The sequence below is a fragment of the Ammodytes marinus genome (genome assembly GCF_949987685.1).
Source record: "Ammodytes marinus genome assembly, chromosome: 10".
NCBI lineage: Eukaryota > Metazoa > Chordata > Actinopteri > Uranoscopiformes > Ammodytidae > Ammodytes > Ammodytes marinus.
The window spans coordinates 9,194,304-9,222,069 of record NC_137214.1 but is presented as its reverse complement, the minus strand read 5'-3'; the positions used below and the strand labels follow the sequence as shown (position 1 = coordinate 9,222,069).

Sequence of the window (27,766 nt, the reverse complement as noted above, 5' to 3'; positions counted from 1 at the left end):
AGGTTGTAAGGCTGCTGGAGTGATTGAGGTTGGAAATAAAAGAGGACCACATAGCAGCCAAAAGAGTTAGGATGACAGTTTGTGTTTGCTTGGCAGGAAGCAAGAGTGGGGAGAAAAAAATCAAGCTGGGGAACATCGAAGTATCTTGTGCACATTATTCTTAACTATGAGGACAGAGCGGAAGGCCAATAAGCTCCAACTTATATCATGCGTTTATTATAGTGCACTTCAAGTAAACACAACTTCTTGAATACAGTGTGTGTGTGTGTGTGTGTGTGTGTGTGTGTGTGTGGAGGGAGAAGGAGGACTCTTTCACAAAATCCCTGTAAGCCTTCTCCGCCATGGATTACTTATTTGCAGATGTTGAGCCGCTCCAAGCACACGTCCACCTGCCCCTCACAAACAGCCACACTAGGCCTATTTCCTAAATAAAGCAAATCACTGATGGACAGATGCCAGAAAGAAAGTGGACATGGAATAATCTTGGCTTACTGCTCATTTATACACAAAGTCCTGGCCAAGGCTCCTCCTTGGTAATATTCTACCAACAGCATTAAACATGGCAAATACTCACGGAACATGTCTTAATAACAATTGTTGTTGTGGTTGCTTTTTTCTCATGCTGTTTTTGATGAGGTGGTGCAGAGTGCTGCCTTAACACATTAACACATGACCAGCGTTTCCCATACTGTAGGTGTTCACTCGGATTGAGATCTGCTGACATAATTTACACCCTATGAAAGCGTTTCAGGGTTATGTGTCTCCCGTACACTACCGAAGCATCTGTATATCTGCATCTGGTTTTACGTTTCGCATCTATGTGTGTACTCTGGCTCAGAATAAGGACTTCATAAATTCAAGTCCATGGATTGGACGTGTTTTATTGAACGCTGACATCTAGTGGCCAAAGTGGTTCAAGGCGAGACACTGCAGGCAAAAACATTGTTTTTTTTATCTTTCATATCAGCATTGGTCAATTTGGAGATTTTTGTCTATTTTTCTTCCTTCTAGTATACATAAAAGGACCAATATTTACATTTAGGTGTTTATTTTTTCTAAACCTTGTCTGTTTGCATCTATTTACTTATCCTATACATCTTATCCAATCATCTTAAACGGCCATTATCTAAAAAAAAATCTCAATTTCTAAGACACTTTCATCAACTAAACTTTCCATAATCATCGTTAGCATTTGTTCATATGTTGTAAATTGTCTGATTTATGATTTATGATGTTTAAAAAAACATGTTGAAAATGAATTTATAAGACCTGTACATTTTTAGATTTATAAAAAAAAAAAAGGCTAATTCCAAAATCTGATTATATTTATAAGTTAAATTGTTTTACCCTATTCACCTGCAGTGCCTTGTCTTAACTGATAGATTGAAATCCACCTGAAGTTGAGACATGTTGAGATAACTCCCGTTTCCTCTTTGTCCTCCTCAGGGTTTCCCAGGTCGCGATGGCATTGATGTGAGTTCAGTTGTAACAGTCTGATTGTTGTTCATGAAGTGCAATTAGAAGTCTGTGGTGATGAATTTGTCCGTCTCTGGATAATTATGCTAACCAAATATATATGTCTGTCTTAGGGGTCACAAGGATTGCCTGGGAAGCCGGTAAGATCATTGATATATATCACTGAACTTGACATGACTCACTTGCATTTATTACTTACTTCTTGTTTTCCTCAAACACGACAACTGTCTTGTTCAATGCTGCCATCTGCTACTGACACAAAGTATATACTACTGACATTTACTGACTGTGATGAACTGACAGGGAGAAGATGGCCATCCAGGCTATACAGGGCCACAGGGTCCTCCGGGAGTAAAGGTATACGATCAGCTTTGCTCATCAGTTGTCATATTATCTATTTTTTTTTTGGTGTGATTTATCCGTGATTTTTTTCTGTGACCTTGAATATTTCCTGTGGATTGAAACAGGGCGAGCCAGGAATGGGAGAAAAAGGAGAGAGAGGCATGGATGGACTCGCAGGATTAAAGGTATAGAAGACCAATTGAAAGTGGCATTTAAACCATTCATGCGTCAATATTTTGTCATTTCTTTTTTCAACTACTCTCTTTATAATACATGTCCGTCCATCACACAGGGAGACAAAGGGGAAATAGGAGAGCAAGGACCACAGGGGCACATGGTATGTGTATTACCCAAAAAGGTTAAAGGTGGAGGGTTCTCAAAATCACCTTCGGTCAAAATCAGTGAATATCTCCTCATGATCCGCTACCTGTCTGTACTGTGTGTGTGCTGGTGAGGAAAAAAAGTGTTAATACACAGCCTAGGCTCTGTACCCATGCATGTTGCTATAGCTATAGCTTTGTTTACATACCAGTTTACAGAGCCTAGGCTGTGTATTAACACTAGATTTAATTCAGTTCAAACACAGTACGTATTGGCCGTGGATTGTGAGGAGATATTCACACATTTTGATAAAAAGTGATTTTGACCATAAGCATTCTCCGGTTTCGCTGACTCCAGCTTAAACCCTGTACAGTCATTCAGTCACAGTATTTAATCATTGTTTTATGATTATCTTTAGTTGTTTATTTTTTTCTCATTAATTTTCTTCTGTCTCTGCCACAGGGTTACCCTGGTGAAAAAGGCGCAGATGGCTCCTCAGACATTATAGACTTCAATGGGAAGCTTCTGGATGCGTTCCAGGTGAGTGACATCAAAGTGCCTATGAGACCAGACACTTTGGTTCGCATCTTAAATTTCATCAGGGATTAACTTCTGAATCTCAAGTCAGGCACCAGGAAAAACTTCAACAAGCCCACACATGGAAGTGTGGAAAGCAACACATCATAATCATTTCTTTTTGAAAACCACAAAACTGAAATGTCGCCATTTCTCCTTGACAGGCCATCAACACCATCAGTGTTTCGGTAAATCTGCTGTTGTTTCTGCATGGTTTTGGTGGAGTGACCAGTAACTAACGCGTATGATAATGCACAGACTCGCACAACTTGCATAAGCTCACACCCTGTGTGAATCAAAACCTTATCCCACCTGCTTCACCCTGTGACTGGGTTTTTGTAGAGGCCCAGAATCCAGAACTATACATTCCAGATATCAGATGTATTTGATGTCCCACTATCGAAGCCACATCTAAAGAGTGTTACTGAATGTCCCTGGTTTACCAGTACACCAGCCTTTTTGTTTGTATTCATTGTGGGGGGAAATGCACTGCCCCTGCAAATATAGGACATCTGTGCTGTTCTATCAGATAGCACGCGGCCTGGAGAAGCGTGCTTAATCGTGCGGAAAAATCAACAGCCTTTGTCACATTGATCTGAGTGTGTTTTCAATCTATGTATCCAATGGGCCTCACAAGATACGTGACTTTAACAAGCTATAGTGCAGCATGGTGTTTTTTGTTGTTTTTTGTCATGTATTTATGTAGTTCCACATAACTATCATTGCACAAGGGGAATGCATTGGAAAGCATGGCAGGGAAAGAACCCCTCATAGCAGCCACAGTCTGCTATGAGGGGCAGACTGTGAGGTTTCACATCCCTCTCCACATACACAAGACCCTTTGATTCTACCATGTAACGTGCTACATGCTAATAACAGATGGCTATCTCTGCTGTGGAGTGTGTATTTGATTAAAAACCACTATGCACCAGGTCCCGTCGGTCCTGGGCTGAAATGGGCTCCTGCTTGCAGCGCTGTGGACAGCAGCGTGAGATGGTACAAAGGAGTCCATGAAAACAAGAACCTCAGATCTTATCTGAAGCCCTGTTGCCAACATAGATCAGTTGGCATCAAATCACACGCAAGGTCTCAGCTCCAGTTCTGTCCACGGTGCAGGCGGTACTCATTGGCCACCCAGCTTGTGCTATGAGCCATTCACTTGTTTGTGTGGAAAAGCCTTATTTATTCCATCTATTGGGACATTTTAGGTGATGATGAATTCCATTCAGAACGATGTTGAAATGTTCCTTCACTTTCCAATGATGGAATATCTCGGTGCAAATGGCTGTTTGTAAACATGTATTGGTTTCCACGTCTGAAATGGGAAACCAAGGAATGTTATAAATTACTACAATTGAGGAGAATCCAGCATGTTACACCTCTGGGAGGCGACATGGATTTCATTTGTATTACTTCAAGATGGCTGGGGATTTTAAGAGGGGAGAAGCAACAAGTGTTACATTGTGGATGGAGAGATTAATCAGTGTGATTTTATGAGCCTGTCACTCATCAACCAGCACAGAAGACAGCATCAGATGAATAGCCTTCATCCATCGTTAATGTTACATGAAGTCACATAAAAGTTTTTTTATTTCCCGTCCTCTTTGTGAAACAAGCTCATTGTTCATCAAGACAATCAACAGAGTGGGAAATGATGCCAGCACAAACCACATTGAGCCCTGCTTTGTCAGCCATCTTTGTCAGGTAAAATTGCTTCAAGTTGGCTGGGATCAGAGAACAGACTGTGTAGGAAAGAAGTCTTCCTCTTTGTTTACTGTCAGCGCTTGCGTTGTGACAGACTTGTTGTTGTATTGTTTCATGTTGGCCTAGGTTCAAGCCCGATGGGGGAATTCACTCAGTTGCTAGTTTTTCCACAGAGCAAGCATCTTCATATATAAAAGAAATTCAATTTGACTGTCTGAAAATGATAGTTTGCGGCTACAATCAGTATTTTATATTAACAATTGATCCCATACTCTGTGAAAGCGATTGTTTGCCATGACAGACCCGCAGACCTGCTTTTTGACACTCAACTTAGGTTCACTCTCACAGCTCTCATCAACAATGTATTCATCCGCAACTGACTGCAAAAAAAGCTCTGAAATTCTGTGTTCTACCTAAACCCAGCACCAAACGGCAGACAGGGGTGGTGAATACTGTGGAGCATTTAGCAGCTATAGAGCAGGATATTTACCGCAAGAGTTCGAGGAGAGGGAAAGATAACTTGATGACTCAAAATGAATGCTAATGTGGTGGTGATATGCCAGTGTTGTGTTTACAGCTTGTTTCCACTGCCCTCAAGTGGACAAAACTTGGTCATTGCAGGCACAGATTAGATAAGACTCATCATTAAGTTTATCTGGGCATTTATATATCACTCTCTCAATCTCTTTCTGTCTGCTTTTTCCTTTAAGGGCCCACCTGGACCCCCGGGACCCCCAGGCCCTTCAGGGGAAAAGGTAAGGGGTCATCCTTATCAATGTATTGCTATCAACTTTATGAAAATAAAAATAGGTTGTGATAAAAACCTGAGTTTGTGCTGTGTTAAAGGTCACATAGAATGCTCATTTTAAGGTTCAAATTGTAGTTTGGGTTTCTACTGTTTTCATGGTATATGGTCCAAAAAAACTGCCTCTTTGAATCTAACTGCTAGTTAAAATCAGAGGTATCTGGGGGTGTTACTTATCACAGCTGGAGGTAGTGCTAGGTTACGTATGTTGGTAATGAGGGGCACATGGCTTCTCCCCTTGTGACATCATAAGGGGAGATAAATCTGAATGCTGTTTTTGAACACAGGTTTTCAGAAAGGTGGAGGTGGAGAAAAGGAGAGAGGGTTGTTGACTCATACTTTTGGAGTCTCTAGACACACTGGGGACCCGTATTGTTGAAAAACCATGACAAATGCATTTAGCATAATAGGTGACCTTTAAAGCCATGTCATATTCGTAGAGTGACTCGTCCTTTGTCTTCCTCCAGGGTGAGCTGGGTTTACCTGGGCCAGCAGGACTTGATGGGGAGAAGGTATGGTTGCAGCGAGGCAGATGTTACACACAAGCTGAATGTCTTTTATCTTTTTCATTGGATAGATCCATGTGATGTTTGAGAAGTTTATTCTGTTTCAATGGTCCATATTATGCTTTGCCTCCAGGGACTCAGAGGTGACTTGGGTGAGACAGGACCACCCGGCTTTAGAGGAGAGAAGGGAGAGATGGGGCTCTCTGGGCCTGCTGTAAGTATAGTGGAAATAAACATGTGTCTCTCAGCGAAAAGATATGCAATAAATGCATAAAAAGCGGGTTAGCTCATCTTGCTCTTTGTCGACTAGGGTATGGACGGACACAAAGGAGAGAAGGGCAGCTGCAGAATGGATGACAACCTGGTAAGTGTAATACACACACACACACACACACACTAACAGTTTATCAAATTCACTCAGATATAGACACATTAAGGACCCTACCATAGATTGGATATTTTTATTCCATTTACAGTGTTGGGGAGTATTGAATTACTATTCTAGTAGTTTAACTACATTTTCCAGTAGCTTGCTGGTAGTTCAACTACATTTAAATTTGCATAAATATTCAAGTAGTTAATTTATTTTTTGAGTAGTTACCTACTGAAACTGCAAACATATTTGTTTATTGCTTTTGATTTTTTTTTTATTCGTTATTTATGAACAACTGTAATTTAAATGTCATGTTTATGTATGACCTGCCACATCACATGTACATTATCAATGTGATCCTTTTTTTATCTTATCTAAGTAGCTTTAGTTGACAAAACCAGATTTCTCCTAAGGGTAACTTTTCTGTAGTTGAACTTATTCCAGTGTGAAGTCATTGGTAGTTTGACTCTTGTCATCTCAATGCCACTCAGGTTCAGATGATCACCCAGCCGGGCCCACCCGGTCCTCCTGGCCCACCAGGGGTCCCCGGCAACCCTGGATCCACAGTGAGTACTACTAACACAATACAACTCCTAGTGGAAACTATTCAAGTCAAGTCTGTTGTGTTTGTTTTGCAGTCACACTCACATTACACAATGTTTTTCAGGGGCTGCATGGAATGCCTGGTCCTAAGGTAAGACTGCAAAACCATGTATCTAGAATGTGACAGCTGTGTATTGTTGTATGGTGTCTTAAGTTTTCCTCTTTAATAGGGTGAGCCTGGATTCGGAATGAAGGGGGAAAAGGGGGAAGGTGGTTCTTCTGGACCCAAAGTAAGTCATATTGTTCATATTTTTATCATAATAAAACATGATATACCTGGCCTTGATGCAGGGATGATAATGTATTTGATCTGCAGGGATTTGACGGCATGAAGGGCTCAATCGGCCCTGAAGGGTTGGTGGGACTTCCAGGTGCCAAGGGAGAAAAAGTAAGCAACCGATCGCCTCCATATATGTGTTTAGTACCAAATCTCTTTTTTCGATTGTCTTGAATGGAACATACATTATGATTTACACATGTGTGGATGTTTGTTCGCAGGGCAGACCAGGGGAGCCTGGACTAGATGTGAGTTTCTCAACGTTTTTATCAGTTTGAATATTGTCAATGCAATTTCAATTTGAAGCAGACTGATAATGAGCTATACCCTCTGACACGTTTGTCCCTCTATGTCCAGGGTTTCCCGGGTCAGATGGGAGACAAAGGCGACCGAGGGGACAGAGGAGAGAAGGTCAGTGCAGAACACAAGAACACCTATTTGATTGTCTTCATCGAAATACTATCAATACGATATTTGTAATGTGTACCTGTGTCTTCATAATCATTCATATTTATTGGACTTTTCCAGAGATGTAGACAATATGATGTAGTGAGTATAACAGTGTTGATGCAGTCATTTTTATAACGTATGAGTTTGTTTGAATGTGTCTGCTGTTCTCCTCACGTCCAGGGTGACAGGGGTTCCGTGGGAAAGAGAGGTCTAAAGGGCCAGAAGGGAGAGCAGGGTCCCCCAGGCCTGGACCAGCCTTGTCCTGTGGTATGTCCCCTCCGCACACACAAAAACACTCACACTGTAACACTGCATATTTCAACTTATTTCAATTCTATCATTTTCCTCTCATCTTGTCGACATACATTATGTCCTTGCTTTCCTCTCTCTGCACTGTATCTCTGTTTTTCCTCTGACTTTCTTCCTCCATGCTGTGAATGTGTGACTGGCTGTTGCCGACAGGGTTGTGATCAGACTAAAGGTGTGTCTAAGGAGGCAGGGCTCTCCTCCCCTCCACCTCCTCCTCATTCTGGCCCTGAGGCCCCCTGTCCTGTGGTACAGTACCTCTGCTTCCTTCTTCCTCTTGCTGTTTCATCACTATATATATGCTACTCTACTTTTCTATTCCAATGCTATGTTTCGTGCCTCTTTCCTCTTTCAATCTCTGTTATGCACGTGCTCTACAACTACCCTCATTTGTTTTTCCAGTGTATGAGTAGATTGATTCCACATTCACATCTGTTCGTTAAATACGCAGCTGCAGCCAGCTGTCTTAACTTTGCACAAAGACTGGTAACAGGATGGCAACAGCTCATTTACAACTTTGTTTCTTTTGCTAGGATTAAAGTTGTGAGTCTTTATGCTAAATTAAGCTAATCGGCAGCCAGCTCGGCACAAAGTAAATAAGAGTCTTTCCCAAAATTAGATAAAAACTTAAATGTGTACTTTTTCAACCATGTTATTTTTAAGTGCTTTTGACCTATTTTTTGTAATTGTCATTTCCCTGGTTTTTTTTTGTGCCTCCGCTCCAGCGACAGCCAAAGGCTGGAGGCATTACGTTGTAGGATTGACTGTCTGTCTGTCCTTCAGGGCCGAGTTTGCACAATGCTTACTTTGACTCAAGGAGGATAAACTGATTGCATTTTACAAGTCAAAGGTCAAGGTTACTGTGACCTCAAATCTTGTGAGCACAATATTTTATTAATAGGTCACAGTAACCTTTTTAACTAGGTAACTAAAAACTGTGTAATGCAGGATTATTGGCAGACATTCTTCACTATCTTTATTTGACTATTTTTCTAATTTAATTGTATTACTATTTAACATATTTGCATAGCTTAGCCTTTGCTTTATTTTATGACATCAGTTTTCTGATAAGCAGTGCACACCTTAAACATTAGTACAGTAACATACAGAACTGTAAACTGTGTTTAAGCATGCGTCCCATGACCTTCTCTTGTCTTGTTAACTTTTCACTGCTGTTCTCTTCCTGCAGGGACATGATGGGATGCCCATACCCGGCTGCTGGCACAAGGTGAGTGTTAAGAGGTCTTTAAATCATACTGTTAACTAATAACATCTTTAGCATTTGATTATTAGAGAGCAGCTGGCAGGGAACAATGAAAAGCTAACACTGTCTGCAGTCAAACAATTGGAATATTACTTATGGATTGTCTGCATTAAATCCATTGCTTGACTTTTATTTAAAACAGGGATATTTTGTAAGTATTTAACAGCGTGTGATTTTGTTATTACAATGCATGAGTATTTAAGGTCCTGCTTTTAGGGCCTTGTGTTTGAACTTTAATTTGATATGAATCAAACCCTACCATTCTTCTCTTGCAGTGATGACTAACCAGCAGCATGGAATCTGTACATATTGATATGGTATATTTTGCAATTGAATACTACACCGACAACCCACTCCCTTTTTATTTTTTCCTTTTTCCATAAAACATTTTATATAATATATTGAGATTTTTTTTTAATCAAGGACCTTTTTTGAGTCAACAGTATTATGAAAACTTTTTTTAAGAACTCTAGAGATTCAGTATTTTTTTTTTGTGGATGCAGTCGTGGCTTTGGAGAGAAGGAACTGGACCGGCAGTGGGACTCTTAATTTGAAGGACAGTCCAGATGACTGTGTCGGAGTGCCTTTTCACAGTCTATAGCTGCCTTACTAACAAAGTCTGACTTGCTGCCTGATTTTTAATCACGAACGCTGTGTGGATTTGACGGTGTGTGCACTCACATAGTCCCTAGTATTGGAAAGATGCTTGAACGGATGGACAGATGGATCTATTGGGAGGTGGCGGATCAGTATAGTCTCTTCTCCTCTCTCTCTCTCTCTCGGTTTCTAAAAGGAGGAAATGACGAGGCAGAAGCTCAAACGCAAGCGTCTCTCTCAGCCGTGAAGCTCGGCGCTGGGCCTGGTGGAGAAAGGACACACAGACAGACAGGCAGAGAGCACACAAGGGGCAGATTGGCCTTTATGAAGGAAGCCTACGTAAATGCCTCGGTGTCATATACTGAACACTCAGATCCTCCGTTATGGAAAGTCTCGAGGAGGGGGCGATGGAGAACACTGCTTTTCTACACTCACCTGGGAAGAAATGATGAAGATGCAACAACAGTTTGATAACCAGTCGAAGTCATTTGGGAGTCACCGACGTCACTGGCACATAAGGAAGGATTTAGTGCACGGATACATTGTGAACATGTTGTGGTGATCTCTTATCGTATGGCTCTTTTTTTTGTAAAGGTTTTCACTCATTATAAAAGCATGATCATAACAAGGCAAAGTTTTGTTTAGCATCCAGACAGCTTGTATGACTTGTGGTCCCTCAATCGAAACCTCAAAACTAAGGTAGATTCATTTTCATTCGCAATGAGCAGTCTTTAATAGTCTTTCCATTTAAACAGGCCACGCAGAAAAAGTCAGTAAAATTGTACCTTTTTTTTTAAATGGCTTACACTTTTGACAGTGCTGTCTCGTGTGTTGTTTTGCTTCTGTTTTATTCTTACCTATTTTTTTTTGTCCGGATACATTTTGCATTCCTGTGCATTGCAATGTCTGTGGAATATATAGACGTCGAAACATCCAGGCCAAGATTTGAAGGAACCTTGTACAGTATTCATGATCAACCAGTGTTTCAGTCGCCTTGACAAATGATTGCCAATCAAATATTCTTTTGTGTAACTGATTCTTTTTGACTGATCATTATCCTTTTTAATCACTGATGAAGACATGCTTAATTGCTGTTGCCAGTTTCCCTGGACAACAGTGTTGAGTTCTTGCTGCTGACTTTAATGTGTGTTGTTTGTTTGATATTTTTGAATCAAAATGTGTCATTTGGACTGAAGGACTAACGAAAATTTGAATCACAACGATTATTATTTGGGAGTAATTATTCATTTTTATTCAGCATTACACCTCAGTGCAATGGTTTATAACTGTCAGTTATTTTTGCATTATGTGTGTGTGTGCTTTCTTTCAATTATCACAATACGGAATTTAGTCGTTCTATCAGATGACTCTTATTGGTCTGTTTTGGTCTTTGTAATGCATTTTTCCTCAGATGGAGTCATTTCTTGGTGCTCAAATACTTTTCATTTACCCATTGAGAGCTATACTCTGCCTACACCACACACACAGACACACACACACACACAAACACACACACACAGGCAGAACTCACACACATACACACATACACACACACACACACACACACACACACACACATGCATCACTGTTTAAAGAATTGTTGAACATAGGAAAGCCTAAATGGTTCTTGGGTTTACTGATTTTTTTAATATTTGGCTGCATGTAAACAGGACAGAGATGACGTGGATTTTTTTGTATGTGGTTGTGTTGATATGGACAGAAATACACACAGATGGATAGGAAATGGAGGTTGAAGTTCCCTAGTGGACATCTGTATAATTCTACATTGGTATTTGTTGCACTTTTATACAATATGAATAATATTCAATTATTCAATCATAGTTGTTCATTCAGAAGACCTGTCCGGGTTTATGGCCAGACACAAATGACAGAATGTTTAAACGTTGTATTGGTTTATTTTCTTCAATAACCATCCAATTACAAATAACGTTTGTAATTCCAAATCCAATTCCTGAATTTCAAACCAGATCAGTATTAGCGTTCTTTGACGTTGATTTTAAAGTAAGTTTTAGACGAGATCTTGAAATTTACAGAGGAACACAAATGGAGAAAATGGAATTTACTATTTCGTAATTAGGGGATTTGTTGAAAGGGTAAAAATGGTGTTGGTTCACAAAACACACATTGGTAATGCTGACTTCCTCTCTGTAAGTAACAATATACACTATCTGACTTATAAACTGGCTCATGTTATGTTGCATATAGTCACAGTATAGACTACATATCTTAGTTCCTGTTTAGGTCTAAAATGACAATGTGTCACAAAAACCTCTTATCAGCTTTATTTGTAAAAACTGTTACATTTCTGGCATCACGCAAAACAATTTACCGTTTTATAAAAAAAATAGATTATTGCATCGCATATTAAAGCAATACTACACAACTCATTTATGAAGTGAAAGGTATTCTAACATTTTCTATAAAACAAAAACCTGTTTATAAGTTGCAGATCATTAAGCTAAAATAAAACAAATCATATGCTGAGTGAGAAATGATATCAAAAGAAAAATGTAAAACAGTTGTCATTATTTAACTGGGGGCTGATGGTTATCTGTAACTTAACATTATCATATGTGTTTATTTCTTTTGCAGATTCTATCAGTTTCGGTTTAAAAGGCTTAAATGGGGTCAGTAAATGGCACGAAATCTGAATACAGTTTGGTGTTTGAGCAAGTCATATATCACAGTATTAGTTTGACTTTGTGAGAATGTTTTTTGTGTGTATTTGGTTGTTAAAGAATGAAGCTATTTTTGTAATTGTCTAAAAAAAATGCATAAAGTGAAATCTGGACAACTTAACATGTAGACTGAAGTAAACTCTCCAGTGTCATGGTGTTTTGTCTATTAAATCATACTCATGTGGGGGGAAGTGTCTGTTTCATTCATTTATAATTGATAAAAAAATATTCTACTGACTCTGCCTCATACTGCATGCACAAATGTACACACAGGTATGTCAATAAAGTAACATTTAATTTTGTTATGGAAATTAATTTGGGCGGATAAATCAAATAATGGCAAAGTAATAGGCCTATGACTCAATAATAAACATATGGCACTCGTACATAAAAAGTAAAACAATGAAAATGTTATCCTGTAAGATAAACATTTATTTTATTCATACAATATGTAGCCTACACAAAGAGGCCAACACACCATGATGGAAGGAACCGCAGTACTTGTTAAATGCTCTGTTACATTGAATGGGAATCCATATATGAAATATGTTAGAAGAGAAAGCAATATAGGCTACTTTATGATTGACAGTGAGAGACAGTGTTCCTACATGTAAGGGTTAATGCCCGACGAGGTGTCCAGGTATCAGGAGTTAATGGACACCGTGGAGGCGAGAACTGTCCGACGCGCAGCGGAGGACAGTTGCCTTCACGAAGTCCATTAATCCCTGATACCTGGACACCTCGAAGGGCATTAACCCGCTTATACCATAGTCACCTACTAATAAAAATAATAATTAGACCAATCAGTTATATTTTCATGCCTTTTTGCGATCAAATTAGATTTTTTTTTGAACGAAACTAGATTTGTTTCGAACGAATAACAACTTGTTTCCACAGCAACGCCCGAGACCCCGTATAATAACTGGAATACCCATTGCGAACCCATAAGGTTCTTATGTAATGAAAACGTAGTTCAGTACTCCAGTCAATAGGAACAACCAAGGATACGACCTGGCAACGACATAATTTGGCTTTAACGGTGCGTTCAAATTGTACTGGGAAGTCGGACCGGGGATAATACGAGCAACGGGAGACTGCGGCAGCTGTTAGCCACAGACCTACTGTTATGCTAGCAATATACAAAGTCAAAAAACATTGCGCACGCTGTACAAACAGTAAATGTAATCACCCAACATGTTTAACAACAGTTCCACCGAGCTAACAAAGCATTTCCCCCAAAATAAATAACGCATTTCACGAGAATGTGACTGGCGAACATGTGTATTACGGGCTACAGCCTGAGGTTACGTGAGGCAGTGACTGACTGACAGCAGTAGCCTATGTCCAGATAGACAGTGAAGCCGGTCTTTGGTGGCTAAACACATGTAAACTCAGTTACAAACCTTTTGTCAAATTAAACAGGGGTCTTACTCACCTTTTTAACGAGATAACCATTGACGTTTAACCAGAGGACATTAAGTTTAGCCACTTTATTGTACTACTATCGTTACTACAGCTCTTGTGTTACGACTCGAGCGCCATCCTGTGGTGTCCAGAGGCTATTGCACGGCAGGATATTTTAGGCTTTATAAATCCCAAATCCCTTATCAACACAGTTTAATCAGCGGCGAGCCGGCGACGCAGTGGACAGAATGTAAACAGTTCCATAGGTGTCCATACATCAGAAGTTAATCCACACCCATGGAATGTACTCCAGCCAATCAGAATAGAGTATTCACACAGACTATGGTATAAGATTTACATAATCTCTTCAAATATGGGATACTTGCTCATTTGAACCAGCAGATTAGAAAACACTTGACAACAATTGTCTGTGAGCCCTTGACATGAGTTATTATTATACAGTATAGCAGCTGAGGCTGTGATTAGGAAAAGTGGTGCTTTGAGCTACTATGCTAACTTGCTCCTTTCAACAATGCTAGTACCATATTCATATGTAGCAGGTAATGCATATTGCAATGCAAGGTATGTTCTCACTTACAAGGAATTTGCTGTGGTCCTGATGGTGCACACAATAAACATACAATAACCAGAAACAACATAATAATTAGGATGTTAGCATGCTAACGTTTGGACAATTAGCACTAAACACAAAAAAAGAGCGGAGGCCGATGGCAATGTCATTTATTGTGCAGGTATTAGGTTACCAACCAAAGTACTGAACAAATACCAATTCTGATCACTGCATAATACGGTCAGAGGATCACCAAAGTTAATGTTTTTCATCCCAAGGGAGACATTGATGTCTGTACCATATTGTAGGGCAATCCATCAATAAGATGTGGAGGTGATTCCAGATGCTCTATGGATCATGAATGTCTGTAAGAAATCGCACGGCAATTCATTCATATACTTGCTGTAATATTTCAGCCTAGACATTTGTTGGACCGACTGAATGATGGACCGCGTTCACCATCCACAGAGCCACACAGCTACATTATTACAATGGCTTAAGGATAAACCAATGCTTTTTATTCAAATAAATACAATACAGACATCAGTGAAACGTTGCTGGAAAGTAATGCATTCTGCCACAGGTTTTGACCAACCCCTGCCACCTTTCTGGTTGTAGTTTACCTGTGACACTGTGGAAAGCTGATGATGAAAGGAACATGCCATTACATCATTACATTCAGCTAACTTTGGACAATACAATACAACACACAAAATGGCGTTGAGTTGGTTCAGTGTTTCTTTGGACCATCTGACTCCAAGAAGCACATTCTGTATATTGATGCGTTGCCCCCTGGACCTATGCTCGTAATTTTACATATTTGATCAAACATGTACAAAAACATGTTCCCAAATCATTCTCATATGTACACTATTGTTACAGTTGAATGCACTCATTGTTTCATATAAGACATGGACAAAAGCTCACATAATTGGTTGCAGTTGATCCATGTGGTAGGGAACACTGGAACAAAGGCATGAAAACATTAACATCCGCGTGATATATTTGTGGTTCAGTGTATTTAACATTGTATGTAACAGTATGTGACTTTTAAATTGGTGCCACATTTGTTATAATCATTGAACATCAGGGATTGTTTCCACGGAAGGTTTTTCCTCCCATAATAAATTATTTTTGCAATAACTAGCTATTATTATCTTTTGCACAATAGATATTAAAGAAAGAGTACTTAACCAGTGTAACATATGTGTAGCTTTAGTTAGCAGGTGAGGATACCACAAGTTGTATTTAATTATATTAAATTAATTACTGACAAGACAATCAGATGCACTTAATGGTTATATGTGCGTTAACTAAAGTGACCACACTATGCTTTTCTTACATCATGATACAAATTTTTATAATGTATCTAAAAGGAGAGGGAAATGTTAGGGTTAAATGTCTGACAGGATCTTTAAATGGCCACTGGCCTCTCCCACATATTGCCCATTTCACCCAACTACAAATGTCTTCCTTTCCATGCATAGGCCTAATGAATTGTGTTTGTTTGTGGTTCTTCAGAATATGATAAATAAAAAGTTTAAAAAAAAATACACACACACACACACACACACACACACACACACACACTGTTGTTTTTAATACATTGTAAATAGTGGTCACACTTATTTTATTATATTTGTGGGCTATAGGCCTACTGTCATATTATTTAGCCTATGGTGCTCTTCTTTTTTTAGACAATTGCAGACAATTCTCTCATAATATTGTATTATACATTTTCTATTTATATTCCTTCAGATGCCTTTTACTTGTGTTCTGTACTTATGTTCATTGTATGTCCATTGTGTGCACCATCAGACCAAAGAAATGTAATTGTAGGCCATGTGTAATACCTGTCCGTGAAACCAATTCTGATCATGTTTCTTTTTAACCTTTATCTGTATCATGATGTATTCCTTTGTACCTCTATTTTATTGTATTCTTTTACTGCACGACCCTGTGATTGATAAATGTCAATTTTCATAGCATGTCACTTCCAGCAAGTGTAAAAGTTATTGAATTTATTTTCAACAACACTACAAGTATGAAGTCCACATTTCCCAGAATCCTCCGCGGGCCGTTAACCCCTCTTAGTTTTAGCATCCGGGTCTGAACTTCCTTTTCCTCCGTGCCCAGATGCGATGAGGACCTAGGTTTTTCGGACCTCTGATAAATCCGAATCCATCCTTGCAAAAGGCACCCTCAAACCTCGCCAAAATGACCGAGCAGATGACAGTGAGGGGGACCCTTAAGGGCCACAGTGGATGGGTCACCCAGATTGCCACTACGCCCCAGTATCCCGACATGATTCTGTCGGCGTCCCGAGGTGAGGCTCCCTCCGCCGGCTCCGCCAACATGGCTAGCCTAGCATTAGTCAGCTAGTTGGTTCGCTGCTCTTACGCGAGATAAACCCCGTTGCTTGTGTGAGTGACACGTGAAAGATCTATAAGCAGCCGAGAAGGCATGTAACCTTTTTATATATGTGTTTTTGTATTGTACACAGTCGGAATATGCTTGAACTTTCTGAGAGCTACCGGTTAGCCATGCTAGCTAACCCTATCTGGCGTCATCTGGATATCAGCCTTTGAATCCCACACTGTAACTGTGACACGTGTCATAACACACCAAAAAAGTTGTTAAAGGCCTGGCATCTTTCCTCAAGTAACTTTAGTAGTCTGAACCAGCTGACTGTTGACTACATGTTTGACAGCTCCGTAGGAATGCACTTGCTCAGCGCTGTTATTGCATGCTAATGTTCAAAATGTCTGCTCTTTCCTGAATGAAGTATGCACATTGAGTTCATAAATTGTTCGTTTCTTGTTTTTTCCAGACAAGACAATCATCATGTGGAAGCTGACCCGTGATGAGACCAACTATGGCATCCCCCAGCGTTCCCTGCAGGGCCACTCTCACTTTGTAAGTGATGTTGTCATCTCCTCAGATGGACAGTTTGCCCTGTCCGGTGCCTGGGACGGTTCCCTCCGCCTGTGGGATCTCACCAGGTAAATATTTGGACTTGAGCTTTTAAGTACTGGAGCAGATGTGTGGGTCTCAAAGTTTGAAAGTTGTGTCCTCATGGTATTATAGATTTGTGCGTGACCATGTAGATGATTGAAGTGTTCAGCCCCCGGTGATTATACCCATTCACATTTAATTCTGATGTCTAATGATGACATACCTGCAAATATGAGGGGAACTAGAAATGCATGTAACCTGTTAGACTGTATGTTGAACTTGACTACAGTGTCGATGTCCATGTCATACGTGGGTTAAAGTTGAGCTTGAAAATGTTTTTGTTGTTGAAAGATGTTTTGGATGATCTCTAATGGTGCATGAAACTAAAGTATGTCTTTCTGATACTGGTAAATGGATCATCACCATTTACAATCAAACTAGATGTAAAGTAGTTTACTTGGTGAATTAAAACGTATTTTAATAGCTCTGGAGTGCTTGGGCCACATAATTAAAACGATCTTATGCCAACAATGTGAGTTACGGACTGTCAATGTTATATCAATGAATTTTTACTCTCAATAGCCGAGATACAGTGGTTCTACTTAAAGACTTAATCCATACATCACAGGGTTAAATCTGATAGAAACCCAGTCTAAGTTAAGTTGCCAGTAACTTTTCAGCAGCTTGATGGTTCTCTCGTACACTAAGCAACTTAGTTTACTTGCTAGTAAATGTAAATATTCACTGGCATCCAATTCCTGCTCCGTTTTGCTGCACAACTTCCTGAGCCATAGTAAACTTGGGGGGACCGTGCAAACACTGATTTTTTTTTTAAATAGTTTTACCCGAACATTTAAGACATCTTACATGTACCTGCTCCAGCGCTAACTTTCGCTTTGTAAACACAGGAAGTGTTTAGCCTTTGGGATAGTTCTTACTCTGTGTAACAATAGTGATTTTAGACACGCTGCTCATTTCTACTTGTTGGCGTTTTTTAAAACATTATTTGAACTATTTCGTGTGGTGTTTCCCCAGTGGCCTAAGCACCCGGGAGTTTGTTGGACACACCAAGGACGTTTTGAGCGTGGCCTTTTCCGCCGATAACCGGCAGATCGTGTCTGGCTCCCGAGACAAGACCATCAAGCTATGGAACACTCTTGGAGTCTGCAAGTACACCATCCAGGTGAGCTGCCACCTCGTGTTGATGTGTTCTCTCATTCTCTCTGTGGAATAATAATTCAGTTGCTTGATGTACAGTGTAATGTCCACATAGACTACTTGGTGACAAGTCAAAGCTTTGCAACCCCACACTGGCCTTCATTTTTTAGAGTTTTCTCAAAAAAAATCAAATTGATGTCGACCTACTGCGCAGCCAGTCATCAGTGGAAACATAACCTTTAAAGTTTATAAGATTAGCTCTTTTGGAACTTTCTTCACGTCTCTGTATTGTTGGTTTAAGTGTTCAATCCCCGGTGATTATACCTATTCACATTTAACTCTGATTTCTAATGGTGACATACCTGCAAATATGAGGGGAACTAGAAACACTTGAACCTGACTGTAAGACTTTAATTGAGAAAATCTGCTCCTCCCTTTACAGACATCCATGTTTTTCTGGCCTTGCTTGTCTGATTGGAGATGTTCTGATTTCAAATGACTGTCAAAAAAAATCACTATATTCTATAAATGACGATTCTTCATTGCAGTTATTGATGTACCTTTCTGTTTTTGCAGGATGAGGGTCATTCTGAGTGGGTGTCTTGCGTGCGCTTCTCCCCCAACAGCAGCAACCCCATCATCGTCTCCTGCGGCTGGGACAAGATGGTCAAGGTATGTGCAACATACATCCAATGTCACTTTTTAGCTGTTGAGCATCTTTTAAAACAAACCTCGGCTTTTGCATTTGAGTTCCCCTACCTGCAGCTGTGTCTTTAAAACGCACCAATGAAAACTGGAATGTCATTACCTGGTCCAATTTGATACTTTTTGTGTTGATGAGGGCATATCCCGTGTAGCTTTATATGACTGTCTTAGTGCTTCTACAGGTGTAATGAACTCCTCCTGTCCTTTGCTCCTAGGTGTGGAACCTGGCCAACTGCAAGCTGAAGACCAACCACATTGGCCACACTGGCTTCCTGAACACAGTGACCGTCTCCCCTGATGGCTCCCTGTGTGCATCTGGTGGAAAAGTAAGACACTTATTATTTTATCTTTCCTTAACCATTTTCAATTCATTGGTATAACCAGTTTAAGTCCTACATGCAGATTTTAGCAGTGATGGTAAAAGTAAATCATTGTATTTGATCAGCATGATAGGAAAGTCCGTTTCTGAGCTTTACCTGCATGCAAATGTCTGTGTTCATGTTGAAGATTTGTTTTTAAAAGCTGCTTTCTTGTTTCTCGTCCAGGACGGCCAGGCCATGCTCTGGGACCTGAATGAGGGCAAGCACCTCTACACTCTGGACAGTGGAGACATCATCAACGCCCTCTGCTTCAGCCCCAACCGTTACTGGCTGTGTGCCGCTACCGGCCCCAGCATCAAGATCTGGGTAAGAGACTTGATCCTAAATATCATGATCAGCATGTGGTGCATTAGAGCTCCAGTGCATAGGGCGGTGATGAAACACTCCAATGCCAACTGTATTATTTGATGATAAAGAGGCTGTTTCTGAGCTCAGACCTCAGACAATGATAGTCTGTCGTCTGATATGAATTTTTTTATGCAATTATTTCTGTCATTGTTTGCTTCATCCGAGTGTCCCCTGATTGCACTGCCTCTGTTTTCTTTTCTGATGTAGGATCTGGAGGGCAAGATCATTGTGGATGAGCTGAGACAGGAAGTGATCAGCACTAACAGCAAGGCCGAACCTCCACAGTGTACTTCCTTGGCATGGTCTGCTGACGGACAGGTACGTCACACTCTGCTCTGTGGGACCTTTCTATACAGATGTGTTTGTTTGATTAATTGTTGGTTTATGTGTTCAACCCCCGGTGATTATACCTATTCACATTTAATTCTGATTTCTAATGCTGACATACCTGCAAATATGAGGGGAACTAGAAACACTTATTTGAATGTTAGTACCTTAGTTTAAACTGAGAGAATTTGTGTACATAGTGTTCATCTATCGCTCCTTTCTTTACAGACCCTGTTTGCTGGTTACACTGACAACCTGATCAGAGTGTGGCAGGTCACCATTGGAACTCGATAAGAATATTTCCTGGAAGCGACTTTGAATAAAAGACTGTTTGAAAAGAACACGTGTGGGCTTGCTTTCAAACTATATATAAATATATATATTTTAAATCAGTATTTCGTATCAGGGAATTACATGAATAGGGACTGTTTATTCCAAACCTCAAAGAAGAATCAAAGGCGCATGACAACAATTTTGTCACACTTGTCAACACTTGAATGTTTTTTGCATGTAAGATGTTTGAATTACGATCAGAATTGGGGTTTATTGCCATGTAACTTCACACAAGTACTTTGACGTTATCTGACAGTGCACACTTAAAAATAAACTGTTGCATAATCATGCCCAAGAATATAAATAGGAAATTAAAATATATAGACAATTATAAAGAGATGTGTGCAAAAATCTTTAAAAAGAGCTTAACAACTGCAGTAGTGAGCATGATCAAGAAGAACGCACTTAGCAGTTGCAGACAGATGAGGATGTGTATCCAACATCAAGAATATTCGACAGTAGTACTACTATATGTAGAGGGGGTTGTAGCCGATTCGGTCATTGTATAGACCACTGAATCGGCTACAACCCCTGCTGTATATATGACGTACAGTAGGCCTATATTTACGGAATAGAGGATACGGATTGACCATTAACTGACTAGTACATTGTATCGATTGAACTGCTTTGCTTGCCGTAGGCTTTCAATGGTACATGGTATCCTAGCAACCCAAACAGACATCAACGTTACATGGAAATTTGAAGCGAGCAAATTCTTAAAATGTAAGCTACTTTTTAATATAACAAACTACACATAGCGAGTAATGTAACACTACTGTAACAACTGCCTTACCCTAGTATTAATTTGACAGAACTGAGTATCGAAACTTTTAGCTGCAGCACGCTACAAGTGTTTGTGTTGCTCACAGGAGAAGATGAACTGTACTTCGTATCCTCGTATTTATGTGGAAAGAACTCTGGCCCTCATCAAACCAGATGCCATCCACAGCGCTGAGGAGGTCGAGGACATTATCCTCAAATCGGGCTTCATTATCGTTCAGGTTGGTTGAAATGCCATGGAAGAATACAGTGGTGGGCGCAGTAGTGACATGTTGAACGTCTGTAAACTGATATCCAACTGATGATTTTTGAGATCATAGTTTGTTTAATTTCGTTTTCCCTTAAGTTGCACCTATATAATCATGTCACATGTTTAGACAATTGTGTATCTATAGCTTTATAGACACTTTATAGGCTACATCATCCCTAGTCTACATTTTATCGTTGCGGAAGTAAATGATAGACCTATTTAAGTAGGAAAAACTAGGCTATATAGGCCTATTCAGGCCTTTGTCGGCGTGCATGGTTTATCAATTTATCATTATAATGTAATAATTTCGTAGGCTATTAGTCGGCTAATTCGAAAGATATTTTAGGAATAATTTCGCCAGTATACAAATTGTCCACCAGAGAGCGCTGACAATGTCTTGCTCAGCACATACAGGTCCTTCTCATATAATTAGCATATTGTGATAAAGTTCAATATTTTCTGTAATGTACTGATAAACATTAGACTTTCATATATTTTAGATTCATTACACACAACTGAAGTAGTTCAAGCCTTTTATTGTTTTAATATTGATGATTTTGGCAAAAAAGTAAAGAAAAACCAAAAATCCCTATCTCAAAAAATTAGCATATTTCATCCGACCAATAAAAGAAAAGTGTTTTTAATACAGAAAAGTCAACCTTCAAATAATTATGTTCAGTTATGCACTCATTACTTGGTCGGGAATCCTTTCGCAGAAATTACTGCTTCAATGCGGCGTGGCATGGAGGCAATCAGCCTGTGGCACTTCACAATATCCCACAGATTCTCTATTGGGTTCAGGTCAGGAGAGTTGGCAGGCCAATTGAGCACAGTAATACCATGGTCAGTAAACCATTTACCAGTGGTTTTGGCACTGTGAGCAGGTGCCAGGTCTTGTTGAAAAATGGAATCTTCATCTCCATAAAGCTTTTCAGCAGATGGAAGAATGAAGTGCTGAAATCTCCTGATAGCTAGCTGCATTGACCCTGCCTTTGATAAAACACAGTGGACCAACACCAGCAGCTGACATGGCACCCCAGACCATCACTGACTGTGGGTACTTGACACTGGACTTCAGGCATTTTAGCATTTCCTTCTCCCCAGTCTTCCTCCAGACTCTGGCACCTTGATTTCCGAATGACATGCAAAATTTGCTTTCATCCGAAAAAAGTACTTTGGACCACTGAGTAACAGTCCAGTGCTGCTTCTCTGTAGCCCAGGTCAGGCGCTTCTGCCGCTGTTTCTGGTTCAAAAGTGGCTTGACCTGGGGAATGCGGCACCTGTAGCCCATTTCCTGCACACGCCTGTGCACGGTGGCTCTGGATGTTTCTACTCCAGACTCAGTCCACTGCTTCCGCAGGTCCCCCAAGGTCTGGAATCGGCCCTTCTCCACAATCCTCCTCAGGGTCCGGTCACCTCTTCTGGTTGTGCAGCGTTTTCTGCCACACCTTTTCCTTCCCACAGACTTCCCACTGAGGTGCCTTGATACAGCACTCTGGGAACAGCCTATTCGCTCAGAAATTTATTTCTGTGTCTTACCCTCTTGCTTGAGGGTGTCAATGATGGCCTTCTGGACAGCAGTCAGGTCGGCAGTCTTACCCATGATTGCGGTTTTGAGTAATGAACCAGGCTGGGAGTTTTTAAAAGCCCCAGGAATCTTTTGCAGGTGTTTAGAGTTAATTAGTTGATTCAGATGATAGGTTAAGAGCTTGTTTAGAGTACCTTTTCATGATATGCAAATTTTTTGAGATAGGAATTTGGGGTTTTCATGAGCTGTATGCCAAAATCATCAGTATTAAAACAACAAAAGACCTGAAATATTTCAGTTGGTGTGCAATGAATCTAAAATATATGAAAGTTAAATTATTATCATTACATTATGGAAAATAATCAACTTTATCACAATATGCTAATTATATGAGAAGGACCTGTATGGTCAAATTATCTTGAATCAAGGGCAAGGGATCTTTGTTTAAAATTATTATATTGGTGATGGATTATCAGACTTTATCAAATCTTTTAGATTCATAGATAGAAAGATAGATAGGGGAGAGTGGCCTAAGTTGTGCATTTTGGAAGTTGTGCCACCCCTTGTTTCTAGAAAACTGTGGAAGAAATTGGAAATGTGACCACATATTTAAGAAGAGCCATCCATTTGACTCATCCTGTAAAGAAGGGAGACACAAGGAATAAGATATAAGAACATTTAAGCTCAAAAAACTGTGTTTTGCCTTTCAAAGTAAAATTTCCATGATCAAGGTTTTTTGATTATTGTGTCTGAACAATTATAGACAAGTTTGAAAACATTTGTTTTAGTGCTTTGGTATGCTACATTTTGAGTCTATACAGTTAGCACAATGTCAGCCCTAAATTGCTGCATCATGCTTATTATCCAAATTTCTGGGATTGGGGTGATTTGTGCCAAAGGGCCTAGGTGAGTTATAAGTAAGTAAGTAAAATGTATTTATAAAAGCACATTTATGACAGTTTGCACTGTCCAAAGTGCTGTACATAGTGCATTCAGTAGGTAAACAATGAAGATAAAATAACAATAACCAAAATAAAAGACGTAAAGCCCATACATCCACATAAACACAGATAGTAGTGCAGAGGTAAGATAGTTAATGGGGAGGAAACACCAGGGTGTACATATGGGTTTTGAGCCTTGATTTAAAGGCAGAAATGTAGGGGGAATCACATTTGTCAGGTGGCAGTTGGTTCCACAAGCACGGAGCAACTAGTGCAAAGTACATTTCTGAGAGTTGTGCCAGTGGCATGGCTGTATACGCTGGTCACCAAAAGAAAGTGATTGTCTACAGTAGCTCAAAAGAGACTGACATCTCCATTCCACTTAACGACACCACTGACAAGAGTTCAGATGGCCAGAAAGATGATGATGGTGACTTTGTCATTGTGAGCTTTGCAGGTAAAACCATTAGATCTGCTAGGCCTTGTTTAAGAAAATTGTCCTTCAATCTTTGTCAACTATTTACTTTAAATACACCTTAAATAAGTGATTGTCTAATGGATTTGTCTTGCATTACAGTTTATGAGATATAGCAATGGCACAATTTACCCCATGGTATTCTCTCCAACCGCACAACTTACACCACACCGGGGGCAAGTTGTGCAACAAGACAACTTTCTTTCCGAAAGCTATATTTCTTCAACAGTTTATTCCAGATCCAAAGTTTTTATTGCCAGGGATGCACAACACCCTGAAATATATGTACATATTTGAGTTGGAGACTTTACTGTCAAGGCCTTACTTTAAAGTCACTTTGAGTGAAAAGTTGCACAACTTAGGCCACTCTCCCCTATATAGATACATTCATTTTTTTATAGCACCTTTTTTAACAATGTTACAAAGTGCTTTACAATGAAACATAAAGCATAGCCTATTTCCAGTAAGAAGACATACAGACCTAGCAGAGAAACATTATGATATTATTATAAAGAAATTAATCAGAAATTGAATAGATATAAAAACAGAATAAATAAAAGCACAAATACAATTGTAGATAGATAGATAGATAGATAGATAGATAGATAGATAGATAGATAGATAGATAGACAGATAGATAGATAGATAGATAGATAGATAGATAGATAGATAGATAGATAGATAGATAGATAGATAGATAGATAGATAGATAGATAGAAGGAACATTTGCCTGTCAGTAACAAAAAATAACAGAATCAAATGTAAAAATCTAATTAAAGTCATTATTCAGAAAAATATGGGCCTCACAATTCCAGTAAAAATTTCAGTAACATGTCCAATACTTTCTTCCTGTGGCAGAAGCGGAGGCTGCAGCTAAGTCCAGAGCAATGCAGTGACTTCTACGCAGACCAGTATGGAAAGCTCTTCTTTCCCAGCCTGACTGCCTTCATGAGCTCGGGCCCCGTCATTGCCATGACACTGGCCCGCCAAAACGCCATCGCTCACTGGAAGTCCATCATAGGGCCTGTCAACAGCATCAAGGCCAGAGAAACCCATCCAGACAGGTCAGCCTGTACACCTAGAACCTGCTGTTCCATCCATGTTTTTTTTCTACATGATATGTTTTACAGGGGCGGGCATTATGACTGAATCACCACTGCCTAGCAAGGCTGATTGAAAGCGGACCACTCACAGAAATCAGGCTGTGATGATCTCTCCTAAGAAATCATGCTAGAAGTTTTAAGTGATTTCTAATTTGAATGCATCAAATGCCTGCTTGGAAACAAAGGCTGGAATACAAAATAAAACAGACCTTTGGTATATTATGAAACACTTTGAATGACCGTTAAACCCCCTACAACAATATAAGTATGTCCCAATAGTGTGTAAGCACACCCACATGAGGATGTCACAATACTTTCCGTGGTGTCTTGGCACCAATCCTTTGGTCAGGCATATTCCGACAGGGAGTGCTCTGTTATATTTGTTGTTGGGACAGTGTGTGTTTAGCTTACAATGCAAAAGATTTCATGCGATTTTTGCTCATACAAATGTGATTGATTGTGATTCTGGGATTCCAGCATGTGACTAATTTGACATAGGCCTACAGCACAGAGTTCACCATGTCTTGTGAATTTGTGTCATGATTTATTGATGTATCTACTGTAGAGAGGTCAAGGTATTGCACTTATGTAAACTCTGGCAGAGATTTCTTTGTGAATGTGATGTAATTTCATTCTCCAGCCTCAGAGCCAAATATGGCTCCTGTGAGCTGAAAAACGCACTCCACGGCAGCGAGTCCTTTCACGCGGCCGAAAGGGAGATCAAATTCATGTTCCCAAACTGTAAGTAATAAGACAAACTCACACATACTGTTATTGGTATAGAAGTGTAGTATTGGTACACTTACGGTCTGCTTTCTCTCTAAAGCTGTAATAGAGCCCTTTCCCTCGAGAGAAGCAACCGAAGAATACCTGAGTCGCCACGTGAACCCAACTCTGCTGCGTGGACTCACTGAGCTCTGCAAGAACAAGCCACACAACCCCTGTGTAAGTATTCAAAGCTCAACGTTTGAAGATATAGAGATGGACACTGGATTTGTTCTCTAACCATCATCGTCTTTACTCTTGCCATGTTGCTTACCGGTGTTCAGCTTTGGTCCCATACATATCTCATCTTTATTATCTTGCACTTCAATAGATTTGGCTTGCTGACTGGCTGATCAAAAACAATCCAAGCGAGCCTCAAATATGTGATGGAGCCATTTTGGAAGAAGCAGTATAAAACAGGGGGAAAAAAGGAATTGATACAACATTTCAGACATTATTTTTTTAACAAATCGTATCTATTCATTACTACATCGAAATAAAGTGTCCTTTCAGCTTTAATCATCTGTTTTGTTTGATTTTTTTAGGAAAGTTGGTCTATGCTATATAAATAAAATGTATTATTATTATTCATTAGACATTTGTTCTTTCTTTAACACTCCGTTAAAGAGTGAAATTTGGTCCATAACCTGAATAAAACAGAAACAACTGGACCTTATCTAATTCCATATATCAGATGTGTTAATCTTTTAATGAAGCACTCCAATCCCATCGTGACTGCACCAAATAAACTGGATGAGTTGTATGGTCTAACATGTTGAACAAAACACTCATATTCTATTGTTCTTCCGGAAATTGCTCAACAAGATGTGTATAAATGTGTATACCTATGTGTTGAAAACTATTTACCTTCTACTTCAGCTCTACTGATCCTGTATATTTCATTACAGTTACTTCATGAAATGGACAAATGTGATATGATCACCTTATTAGACCTATGCTGAGTTTCTTATGAGTTAGTGAATGTAAAAAGTAGATTACTTCAGTGGTTTAAATGGACATAGATAGACCATTATTCAGGCTTCTTTACAGCAGTTTGCATGGGATGGAAATAATCTCATTGACCATTGCAATAGGAAGGCTCACTTATTTAACTTATTAACACATGGCTGGATGTTTAAGTCAGTCCCAAAAGGCCATTTGACTGTTTGTAGCTTGGTATGTTCCTAACTCATTGTGTTATTGGATAGGCTATGGTCCCTGCAGCCAATGCAGTTCAGGAAATATATGGATTTTCTTTGATGAAACAAAAAATGTGCCAATTACATGTCAACCTTCCCTTCCATCCACAGGATTTATGAAAAATTATCTGCATTGCATTACAATCCTACAATGCATCTCCCCAATTAACTCAGAGATTAATCAACACCTCTCTAAAAGTCAGATAGAAACTGCATTCAAAAGTATTTGAACAAAATGTGCTTTT

At 39.7% G+C, this 27,766-nt stretch overlaps 3 protein-coding genes across 5 annotated transcripts in view; all 3 read left to right on the top strand.

Moving 5' to 3' along the window:
• The window catches only part of LOC307256410 (uncharacterized protein), a 127,507-nt gene extending 115,028 nt beyond the window's left edge, over positions 1 to 12,479 (top strand). For 2 of the 3 annotated variants that reach the window (XM_080035350.1, XM_080035349.1), the window contains 20 exons: positions 1,447 to 1,473; positions 1,590 to 1,616; positions 1,780 to 1,833; positions 1,944 to 2,003; positions 2,111 to 2,155; positions 2,602 to 2,679; positions 2,880 to 2,903; positions 5,130 to 5,174; positions 5,692 to 5,736; positions 5,864 to 5,944; positions 6,041 to 6,094; positions 6,595 to 6,669; positions 6,771 to 6,797; positions 6,877 to 6,936; positions 7,023 to 7,094; positions 7,205 to 7,231; positions 7,341 to 7,394; positions 7,614 to 7,700; positions 8,929 to 8,967; positions 9,797 to 12,479. In XM_080035350.1, the coding sequence (XP_079891476.1) occupies positions 1,447 to 1,473; positions 1,590 to 1,616; positions 1,780 to 1,833; positions 1,944 to 2,003; positions 2,111 to 2,155; positions 2,602 to 2,679; positions 2,880 to 2,903; positions 5,130 to 5,174; positions 5,692 to 5,736; positions 5,864 to 5,944; positions 6,041 to 6,094; positions 6,595 to 6,669; positions 6,771 to 6,797; positions 6,877 to 6,936; positions 7,023 to 7,094; positions 7,205 to 7,231; positions 7,341 to 7,394; positions 7,614 to 7,700; positions 8,929 to 8,967; positions 9,797 to 9,847 (1,032 nt within the window). In that variant the 3' untranslated portion in view covers positions 9,848 to 12,479. The remainder of the gene's footprint in view (positions 1 to 1,446; positions 1,474 to 1,589; positions 1,617 to 1,779; positions 1,834 to 1,943; positions 2,004 to 2,110; positions 2,156 to 2,601; positions 2,680 to 2,879; positions 2,904 to 5,129; positions 5,175 to 5,691; positions 5,737 to 5,863; positions 5,945 to 6,040; positions 6,095 to 6,594; positions 6,670 to 6,770; positions 6,798 to 6,876; positions 6,937 to 7,022; positions 7,095 to 7,204; positions 7,232 to 7,340; positions 7,395 to 7,613; positions 7,701 to 8,928; positions 8,968 to 9,796) is intronic. The other variant, XM_080035348.1, reaches the window with a different exon arrangement.
• A 3,915-nt stretch (positions 12,480 to 16,394) lies between these two features.
• On the top strand, positions 16,395 to 20,488 carry rack1 (receptor for activated C kinase 1). The gene is made up of 8 exons (XM_080035355.1): positions 16,395 to 16,600; positions 17,105 to 17,276; positions 18,265 to 18,412; positions 18,964 to 19,059; positions 19,308 to 19,418; positions 19,638 to 19,778; positions 20,028 to 20,138; positions 20,376 to 20,488. The coding sequence occupies exons 1-8, from the start codon at positions 16,492 to 16,494 to the stop codon at positions 20,439 to 20,441; spliced, it is 954 nt and encodes a 317-aa protein (XP_079891481.1). The 5' UTR covers positions 16,395 to 16,491; the 3' UTR covers positions 20,442 to 20,488.
• A 378-nt stretch (positions 20,489 to 20,866) lies between these two features.
• On the top strand, positions 20,867 to 26,737 carry nme5 (NME/NM23 family member 5; the record flags this gene model as incomplete). The annotated part of the gene is made up of 6 exons (XM_080036012.1): positions 20,867 to 20,938; positions 21,350 to 21,481; positions 25,313 to 25,518; positions 26,198 to 26,298; positions 26,384 to 26,502; positions 26,654 to 26,737. The coding sequence occupies 6 exons, from the start codon at positions 20,867 to 20,869 to the stop codon at positions 26,735 to 26,737; spliced, it is 714 nt and encodes a 237-aa protein (XP_079892138.1).
• Between the last annotated feature and the right edge of the window lie 1,029 nt (positions 26,738 to 27,766).

Coding starts and splice junctions, on each gene's coding strand:
- rack1 (XM_080035355.1), top strand. CDS start 16,492: ATGACCGAGCAGATGACAGTGAGGGGGACCCTTAAGGGCCACAGTGGA. Junction 16,601..17,104: donor GATTCTGTCGGCGTCCCGAG/GTGAGGCTCCCT, acceptor TGTTTTTTCCAG/ACAAGACAATCATCATGTGG. Junction 20,139..20,375: donor CATGGTCTGCTGACGGACAG/GTACGTCACACT, acceptor CTTTCTTTACAG/ACCCTGTTTGCTGGTTACAC.